A 10,323-nucleotide genomic window follows, 5' to 3' on the forward strand; every position below is an offset into this window, starting at 1 on the left:
AGCCACTTGGGAAGTGCAAAAAGATGTCTTGTGTTCATGACGCCTAAGGGCACCATGAACTCCACCCCTGTGAGAGTTGATGGAGTGGTTAATAATGTCAGGCTCTAAGGGGAGTCATTTCTGTTTACCACTTCTGTTCAAAGTGTTATTTGTGAAGTCTGTTTGGAAGTCAGCATACACCCACAATGGCATTTAAGCACAGTCTATATTTTTAATAAACATTCTGATGAAGAAAAAAAAAAAAGAATACTGATGAGTCATAAGGCAAGATGCTGCCTGCCTTTTCTATGCCCTGAAGCAATAGACACTTGCTCTAACCTTGTGGCTGTTTCCAAGGACAGGAATGTGTCAACAGGAAGTAAGGAAACTAGTCCCTTCATAAACACAAGTCTGATTGGAAGGAGCCTGCGATGGCATCTCAGCCATACTTCTGGTGTTTGGTGACCTCCACCACTCCACCCTCAGTCTCTGTATGAAATTCTCACATGGGAGTTTCTTGAATTCTCCAAGTTAACATGGCTCTTCCACAGCAGCTGCTGTATTTAGATCTAGGATGTCTCCAAAGGTTCTTGCAGTAAAGACTAAGTATACAGCCTGTGGGACTATTGGCATATGGTGAAACCATTAAGAGATGGAGCCTGCTAAGTGGTTTTAAGAAGCTGGAGGGACATTCCTAGGTAGATTGTGGGATGCTGGTCTTTTCCTCTTTCTCTCTGGTTGTCAGATAAGCTATCTTCTGTTTTAAGTCTCCACATGAGACATGGCCTCATCACAAGCACAGAAGCTAGAGGAACAACTGTCCATTCTACTTTATAAGTCGCTTATTCATGTATTTTCTTGGAGCCGGGGAAAGTGGAGTGACACAGGAAAACAGCTACATTGTAGTTCAGGGGCTGGTGAGATGGCTCAGTGGGTGGAGGTGCTTGCATCCAAATCTGATTATATGCATTTGATTTCTAGTGCCCATAGGGTGGAAGAAAAGATTCCTACAAACTGTCCTGTGTCCTCTGGCTTCTATATGTATACCATAGCATGAATATGTACATACACATGCATGCAAACACACAAGCACACACAAATAAATAAATGTGGAAACCAGAAATGTATTTCAGAACATACTGCAGTGTACTTCATAAATGTATTGTGCCATGTTGTCGTCTTCTTTCCCTAACTGTTTTGGTTTCCCAACTCCACTGAGTGGCCCTTAGACATAGAAGTCAGAAACTTGTACATACATTTCGCATCTTTTGTCATTTCACATTGAACCAGTTCTGAAGCTCAACCATCTATACTTCTTAGATGTTTCCCAAATGGACCCACCTTCTTGAGTCAACTGGACACTCGCATTGCCACTTGGATGATCATGAATTTTTCTGTCTCTGCTGTAGTGTCCAGTTCTGTTTCTTCTTGGTCTTTCTCCTTACCACAGTCAGAACAAATCTTACAAATTAAAAACAAAAAACAAAAACCAGAAAGGTAAGAGGGTTTCTCTAAAGACCTTGGGAACATCCAAGTCTTTAATCTACCCAGTTTATAAGCTTTGCTGTGCCTGAAGGATGCTTTGTCCCTTGTCGGGTGGATCTCCCATTTTGAGTTTATGGTGACTTCATAGTGTTGAGACTTTTTCTCCCTTTCAGTCCATGTCCCAGATCATTCACACTTTGAAATGTGAAGAAAACTGAATTTAAAAGGATCATGGATAGTCTTTGAAACTCACACATCTTTTTTATAGTCCTTTCTGAAATCCCCTTCTTTTAAAATCATCTTAATCTAACACAAATTGAGAAATTATTACAGAAAATTTCCATTGTTCCTTCATCTATCATTTACCATAGGTTTATGTAGAATAAATATCAAGAACACAAAATGGATTGGGACAGAAAATAATAAGATAAGGATTTTTAGGGGGGTAATTATTTATGTGCCTTTTGTTCTTGTTATTTAATCCTATGAAACAAAAAAAAATAATCATAAGTTTATTGAGCAACCATAGTCAAGGTAGATTTTTTTTTCTGACCAATAAAACGTTCTGATCATACACCTTTAAATTTACACCACCCAGAGATCTATGTCAACCAATAATTTGTTCTCCATGGATTTATTAATCATTTCATAGAGTAATACAGTTTATAAACACTTGAAATAGAGCTTTAATTTAACACAGGATCCATGAGATTTGTCCTTCATTGCATAAATAAGTAATTTTATTATTTTTTTTAGGGTTTCCCATTATATGACATATCAGCTTCTCATTCACAGATGAAGGAAGATTGGGTTGTTTTTAGTATTTTGGGTTAAAAAACTGAAGCTTCCAGCTATATGGTATACACAAAAATATTACCTGGCTTCAAAAAAGAATGAAATCATGTGACAGATGAAATTGGAAGACAGTATCCTAAAAATAAGGAAACAGACCCATATGATAATTATCAAATGATTCCAACAGTGTGCCCCATCTAAAATACTTAACTTCTGAGAGACAGAAAATAGAATGGCCACTGTCAGTGGTGGTAAGGAGGGGAAAATTGGGTAGTTATGGTTTAATGTGTAGAATTTTAGTCTGGGATGATGCATTGTTGGAGATGGGTTCTGGCAAAAATGTAAATGTTCTTACTGACTTTCACATTTAATAACAGTCAAAATGGCATGTTATATACATTTTACCACAATAAAAATGGCTAAAATACAATGCATTGTCAATACAAACACAGCCTCAGGTAAGAGGACCCTGCAGAACTACTTTAGATAAGATCTTGGTAAATTTCTTAGAGATGAGAATCATCATTGAATAGAAGAGGAAGAGCCCAAGGGAAGAGTACTAAAGAGCAAGGAAAGCCCAGGCTGAAGACTATAGTGTGGAGTCCAGAGTGTTCTTGCCTATAGACAGCAACAGGATCTCTGCTGTCCTTTAGAGTGTATGCATGTGTATGTGAATGGAGTGAGCGTGCACAGAACATATATATGTGTGTGTTTCTGAATGGCAAGCAAGGAAACAGACATGACTAACCACTTGAACCTGTTAGGGCAACTTCGTCATGAGAATTAGCAAAATGGGTGTCAGTTGAAGGGGGAAATGGTGCTGCATTAAGGTAGATAGCCATGCTGCATTTATTGCAGGCCTCTGGGGAATCCTCCTAAAAAGCATATAATACAGTCCCAAAGAGAGTTGCTTATTAATCTGGGGTTGAAGGTCAGCCTGGACTATCTTTTTAAAGTCAGGTTTAGCTCCTCCCTCACTTTGAGGCATCTGTTCTGGGTGAAGAGGAGCTTCCTTGCCCCCTGAGTCTTTGCTGTGCCAAAGCCCTGGAATATCATATCTGGTGAGTGCATTTGGGTTCCTATAGTCAAAGTCTGGGGATCTGATTAAACTCCAGAGGTAAGAGGCACGCCAGGCAGAAATCGTGTTGGCGGCAGCACGGTCTCTGCTCGCCTGGACACAGGACAGTTTTCTTAACGATCTGTTTGCAAAGATGACTTTACAAAGACAGTGTCCTGGGATCTACGTCCCTTAGGGCTGGGCTGTTATGATTTCTTAGTAATTTCTCAGCTGGAAGAAAATCGGGAAGGACAGATAGAATGTTGAAAGAAGGATTCAAGGCAGGTTGACAGCAGTTTTGGCATGGGGAAATCTTGGAAGTAGAGAAGAATGGACTAGAGAGAAACTGACAGACAGAGAAATTGCTTTCCCCAGCAGCCCTGCCTTGCTGCATGGAAACACACTATTAGGAAGTTCAAGTTCACTCAGGGCTAGGCTAGTAGAATTACTATGCAACTGGGGTCTGACCCTGTCTCTCTTAATCACTAGCCTATAGTTTATTGCTGGAAACCGAGGAAAGCCTATCTAACTGGTGTTGGAGAGAAACCATCTTTTCCAGTCTGAAAATAGGATTGGGGCTGCTGATGGCGGCACACATGAGAGAGCCTTCAGAACATAGTGTCTCTGCTCGTTTTCAACCCCTAGGCCATCAGACACTGGTGAGTTGGAGGTGTGAACTTGTTTGGCTCTCACTGCCTGCAGTGACACCAGAGACCTGGGCACCAGTGACCTCCCTCAGAAGGGCGTCTCCTGCACGTATGCTGTTATGCTTATTTTTGTTAAAATAATAACCACGTAGTATCAAAAGGAATGCTTGATTTTCAAAATACCCAAATCTGGACCTCACCTTTAGCGTGACTAATTCATCTGTACAATGTCTGTCCCCAAGTTATAAGACAGAGGCAAGGTTGGTACATACATACTGAAAAATCCTCCATGATTTCCCTTAACCCCAGGTGAGGAGCATGTCCCTTTTCACATCCTTCCTTCTGCTGTGTGTGGTGACAGCAGTTTATGCAGAGACCTTAACTGAAGGTGTTCAAAATACCTGCCCTGTGATTACCTGCAGTTCTCCAGGCCTGAATGGCTTCCCAGGCAAAGATGGACATGACGGTGCTAAGGGAGAAAAGGGAGAACCAGGTATGCATTAAACTGTTTTCTTTTTTTCTTAAAGATTTACTTATTTTATGTATTTATTTATTTTATGTATGTGAGTATTTCAGACACTCCAGAAGAGGGCATCCGATCTCATTACGGATGGTTGTGAGCCATCATGTGGTTGCTGGGAATTGAACTCAGGACCTCTGGAAGAGCAGATGGTGCTCTTAACCACTGAGCCATCTCTCCAGCCCTTAAACTGTTTTCTTTACGGTTAAAATATTTTGGTTTTAAGTGTGTGTGTGTGTGTGTGTGTGAGTGTGCACACGCGCCTATACCTATATGCATGTGTTCATGTGCATTGGAGGGCAGGTTACCTTGGAGACCAAAGACATCGTATCCTCCTGGGGCTGAAGTTACAGGCAGTTGTGAGCTACCCATCATGGGTGTTGGGAACTGAACTCGGGTCCTCTGCAGTAGCAGCACGTGCTCTCAAGCACTGAGCCGTCTCTCCAGCTCCTGTCCCTGACTAGAGGAACAGGCGAGTAGAGTCTTATTAGGCATATTGTAATTAAGCAACAACACAGGTGAGTCAGGACAGATACAGCTCCAGATCGCTGGCATTCGGGGTTGCCACACGGAAGCCGCTGGGATTGTCTTGCCTGCCCAGGACCGAGGACCTCATGTCACTCTGTCTCCTGGAGCACAGGGAGGTTACCTCATTACAGAGGATTAAACTTTAGAAAAAGAGCAAAACCACAGACATCGACCTATGTTTTGTTTGTCTTCCTTCAGGTCAAGGGCTCAGAGGCTTGCAAGGCCCTCCTGGAAAAGTAGGACCTTCAGGACCCCCGGGGAATCCTGGGTTAAAAGGAGCAGTGGGACCGAAAGGAGACCGTGGGGACAGAGCAGGTGAGAAGATCATTTCAGAACGTCTGGGCTGGCAACATTCGGGGTTTAGAACATAGGATGCTGGTGGGATGTGCTGCCTTCTCAGGGCTGCAAGGTAGGTGCCTAGCTCAGCTTCCTGGTCAAGTTCCCTTAGCACCATCTGGCTACTTAGAGCCTAAGGGGTTTCTGTCAATGGCTAGGTATATATTTGCAGCTCTTTCAGGAAATCCTGTTTCCAGGCATCCTGTAAAGACTGGGAGTCCAGATTCTGTTTTACCTTAAACAGTCTTCTTCAGCTGAGGTTCTGACCTCAAGGAGACAATGCTATATATCAATATGGGCTTATTATGTCTGTTTAACTTATTATAACTGTTTTAACATTGACAGGCATGCAATTTCTATTTCACTTTTAAGAAACCAATTCAAAACTCAGGAGGTTAAAAACACAACCATTTATTTAAACATAATCTGGCCTGATTTCAGCTGAGCTCATTTATGCCTGTGGTTTACTGATGGTCATTGGTCCTGCTCACACTTCTGTCTTCTGTGTGGGGGTGAGGGTCAGCTGTTGTAGAGGGCCAGACACGAGGTTCTTATCACATCATAGGCCATTAGGTAGTTGTGATTATACAATCCTTTTTCCTTCCTTCCTTCCTTCCTTCCTTCCTTCCTTCCTTCCTTCCTTCCTTCCTTCCTTCCTTCCTTCCTTCCTTCCTTCCTTCCTTCCTTCCTTCCTTCCTTCCTTCCTTCCTTCCTTCCTTTTTGCCCCCAGGATAGGGTCTCTCTGTGTAGCTCTGAGTGTCCCAGAGCTTACTCTGTAGAGGCTGGCCTCAAACTCAGAGAGACTCGATTGGCTCTGCCTCCCAAGTGTTAGAATTAAAGACGTGCACCACCATCAACCAGCGATTATTTGATTCTTAACACTGGAGGCTCAAGGCTTTGTGAAGCTTTGAACATGTACACAAACACTTTTGGTGTGTTCATAAAAGGCACAGCTCAGCCCAGAATCACGGGGTGTGGAAAAAGACCACATTTCCTTATGAGAAAAGCAGGTACCATATTTCAGCTACTTAGTACACAGCAAGTAGCACATGCCCTTCCTTTGTGAATAATGAGGATCTCAGAGAAAATGTTGTTGATTTCTTTCATGATCAACTTCAATAAAACCAAGACAGAGCAGGAATTAGGGTGATGGCTTGGTTAGTAGAGCAATTGTCACTGAGCGTGGATACTTGGACTTGACCATTCAGTATCCATGTGAAAAAGATGGGTGTAGCAGTGCTCGCTATGATCCTGTCACTGTGGAGGTAGAGGCACCCACACAAATGTGCACACACATGCGCCCACACATGCGCCCCTGCCCCCATCAACCACCCAAACAGCAAACACCACTACCTTCAAGGGCAACAACAACAACAACAACAACAAAATCAAAATCTCTTAGAGACAAAATCTCTCCAATGGTTTTTTATCAAAGTGGGGATTTGAATAAGAATGGCCCTCTTGAATGCTTGGCCTCACAGACCCACGTGTATGAATGGCACTATTAGGGGGTGTGGCCTTGTTGGAGGAAGCATGCTACAGTGCAGGTGGGCTTTGAGGTCTCATGCTTGAGCGAGGCTTAGTGTGGTAGTCTCCTCCCTGCAGCCTGCAGACCAAGATGTAGATCTCTCAGCTTTTTCTCCAGCACCACGTCTGCCTGCATGCCACCATGCTTCCTGCCATGACAATAATGGACTAAACCTCTGAAACTGTAAACCAGCCCCAATTAAGTGCCTTTTTTAAAAATGAGAGCAATAAGCCGGGCGGTGGTGGCGCACGCCTTTAATCCCAGCACTCGGGAGGCAGAGGCAGGCGGATTTCTGAGTTCGAGGCCAGCCTGGTCTACAAAGTGAGTTCCAGGACAGCCAGGGCTATACAGAGAAACCCTGTCTTGAAAAACAAAAAACAAAACAAAACAAAACAAAAAAAAATGAGAGCAATAGGAACCCTGAGACAAGCAATAATAACTCCTTCAGAGATTTGTTTTAGCCCTAATAAAGCAATTCGGGAAAATAGTCAAGAACATATTTATGGATTGCTGTCAAGCTATATAATTGAGTGAGTAGATGAATGGACTAGTGAAATATACATAGATATTAAATACCTTTGTATATGGGACCAGAATTTAATTAACTCATCAATCTATTTATTTTTGAGGCAGACTCTCACTGTGAATCCCTGGCTGGCCCAGAACTCGTTTTTATAGAGCATGCACCCTTGAACTCACACAGATCCACCTGCCTGCACCCTAAAGGCATTTGTCATCAGTCCTGGCTCTGACTAGAGTTTTTAGGATAAAAGTCTGGGCTCTTACGGCTCCATAAAGATAGGCTTGGTCACATATTACCATATGCCAATCAATGTAAGACTGTTTGAGAGAGGAACAAATGAAGAGGCTACGGATTTTCAATCTCTCTTTAAGCATAAATACAGCAACGAAGAGAACAAGGGGTGGAGAGGATTCACAGTCAAGCTAGGTGTGCCCTCATGGATGATTGTCTCAGTTCTGGTTCAGAGAGGCCATCTGAGGAAGTCTTTCTTGCCATCGTCACTTGAGGGGACCAGTCTGATTCCGACTAGGTCGGATCACTCCCACAGTATTGCCTTGCTTTCATGGGGAGCTGCCTCATCCCGGTAGGGAGTCTGTCCTGGGAGAATTTGCTCTTCCTGGAATCTGATGACGACATCTTTGCACTGTCTGCCTTGAAGAGGATGAGTAAGTGAGAAAGGCAGTGTGTGAGGTGCTAGCCTACTAACGGCCTGTTTTAGATAAAGGAAAAGATTGATGTTTTGGAACTGGTAAAAATAGATTTTTTTCTTTTAAGGTATTTTAATGTTAAAAACAAAAGGTGAACCTCTCTTCTTCTTCTTCTTCTTCTTCTTCTTCTTCTTCTTCTTCTTCTTCTTCTTCTTCTTCTTCTTCCTCCTCCTCCTCCTCCTCTTCCTTCCTCCTCCTCCTCTTCCTTCTTCCTCTTCTTCTTCTTCTTCTTCTTCTTCTTCTTCTTCTTCTTCTTCTTCTTCTTCTTCTTCTTCCTCCTCCTCCTCTTCCTTCCTCCTCCTCCTCTTCTTCTTCTTCTTCTTCTTCTTCTTCTTCTTTTCTTCTCTTCTTCTTCCTCTTCTCCTCCTCCTCCTTCTTCTCCTTACCTTTCTCCTCCTCTTCTTCTTACCTTCTCCTCCTCCTCCTCTTCCTCCTCTTCCTTCTTCTCTGAAAAAAGACGCCACACTTCCTAAATGCACAGCTTAGGTCCTCACACTCACACTGCCTTCCACTGTTTCACTTTCTAGAATTTGATACTAGAGAAATTGATTCAGAAATTGCAGCCCTACGATCAGAGCTGAGAGCCCTGAGAAAATGTAAGTATCCTCCCTTATTCTTCTGGAGGCTTAAAGTTTGGGAATGGTGGAAGGCAGAGAACATTCATTGCATACATATAATTTCCTGGGACCTGAAAAAACTGCTCCCATTCAGATCCTATGAGATCCCCCCACCGATCTTTTGGTAGGAACAGAGGCAATTTGGAGTTATTTATTCAATTTCACAGAGCTCAGTGGTAGAACCAGTTTATAAGCTTCAGCCAGTCTGACTCCAGGATGCCAGTTCTGTAGGGTCAGATCTTGCTCACTAAAATAGAATGTGGGCTACTTTGTAATCCTTGGATCTAGACCAGACGATGGAGCCAATCATGTTTCTTCTAGCTGGGGCCAGATAGACCCAGCCATTTTTGTCTGATTGAGAGTTAACAGAACGGTAGAATTCACAGTTCCAGATAACCTGTGCTCCACACTGCAGATCTCAACATACAAAGATGTGCCTGTTTATTCGTATTAAAAAAAAAAAAAGCAAGGTAACAGTTAAACTAGAGCTTTAGGTAAAAAGAAGTGTGTTCTGATTCATTGTAAGCATTTCACAATGGGTCTCAAGAATGAAGACACCCATTATGTTATATGCCACCAGAGAAGATAGAGTATACATGGCTCCATTTGAACTTCACACAATGAGTGCTCTAGAAGATAAGTCGGTATCACCCACCTTTTTTTATATTTTAGGGGTGCTCTTCTCTCTGAGTGAAAAAGTTGGAAAGAAGTATTTTGTGGGCAGTGTTAAAAAGATGAGCTTTGATAGAGTGAAGGCCCTGTGCTCCGAATTCCAGGGCTCTGTGGCCACTCCCAGGAATGCTGAGGAAAACGCGGCCGTCAAGAAAGTGGCCAAAGATATTGCCTACTTGGGCATAACAGATGAGAGGGTTGAAGGCAGTTTTGAGGATCTGACAAGAAAAAGAGTGCACTACACTAACTGGGATGATGGGGAGCCCAATAACGCTGGCGGTGGGGAAGACTGTGTGGTGATCTTGGGAAATGGCAAGTGGAACGATATCCCCTGCTCTGAATCTTTTTTGGCAATCTGTGAATTCTCTGACTGAGGGTGCTTGTTTCTCAGCCCTCCTTGATACTTTAGGGTACTCTTGACGTCCACAGTTTGTTCTGAAAAATAAAATTTGAGAAAATATAAACAATTCAACATTGGTTACCCAATGCATTCTCTTGTGAAGGTGTAGAAATAAAGTGAGTTTAGTTTTCATTTATGACTCTTGTGCTCTGTGGGGTCCTCTTTTCTTCTTGGTAATGGCGTCGCTCTGTCTAATTTGAGTTTCTTAGCCCAGTCTCAGGTATTAAAAGGGTCTACTTACAGCTTTATTTCAGAGATGTACTTCCTTACAATGGGGCACTAAACTATAGACAGAATATAAGTCTTAAGTGAACAGATTAATAAATTCGCACACATACATATGTATAATATCCTCTATCTATCCATCATTCATCTATTTGTCTGTCTGTTTATCTAATATCCATCTTGTAGATAGAGACCCAGAACACTTCTCTGACCCTAGAAATCACTTAATTATTTCTCCTAGTTGTTACCAAAGATAAAGTATGATTTTGATCTCTATCATAATAAATTAATTTTATCTGTTTAT

The 10,323-nt window shown here is 42.4% G+C and overlaps 1 protein-coding gene across 2 annotated transcripts; it reads left to right on the plus strand.

Moving 5' to 3' along the window:
• The first annotated feature begins 3,192 nt into the window (after window positions 1-3,192).
• Mbl2 (mannose binding lectin 2) lies at window positions 3,193-9,930 on the plus strand. Of its 2 annotated transcripts, none has more exons than XM_021151689.2 (6): window positions 3,193-3,320; window positions 3,962-3,975; window positions 4,273-4,456; window positions 5,210-5,326; window positions 8,633-8,701; window positions 9,395-9,930. In XM_021151689.2, exons 3-6 carry the CDS (start codon window positions 4,282-4,284, stop codon window positions 9,766-9,768), a joined length of 735 nt encoding a protein of 244 aa, XP_021007348.1. In that variant the 5' UTR covers window positions 3,193-3,320; window positions 3,962-3,975; window positions 4,273-4,281; the 3' UTR covers window positions 9,769-9,930. The 2 variants fall into 2 exon arrangements, with proteins under 2 accessions (XP_021007348.1, XP_021007347.1); XM_021151688.2 differs by having other exon boundaries at window positions 3,194-3,320; window positions 3,962-4,072.
• The last annotated feature ends 393 nt before the right edge of the window (window positions 9,931-10,323 follow it).

Source organism: Mus caroli, chromosome 19, assembly GCF_900094665.2.
Source record: "Mus caroli chromosome 19, CAROLI_EIJ_v1.1, whole genome shotgun sequence".
In the NCBI taxonomy this organism is placed as follows: domain Eukaryota; kingdom Metazoa; phylum Chordata; class Mammalia; order Rodentia; family Muridae; genus Mus; species Mus caroli.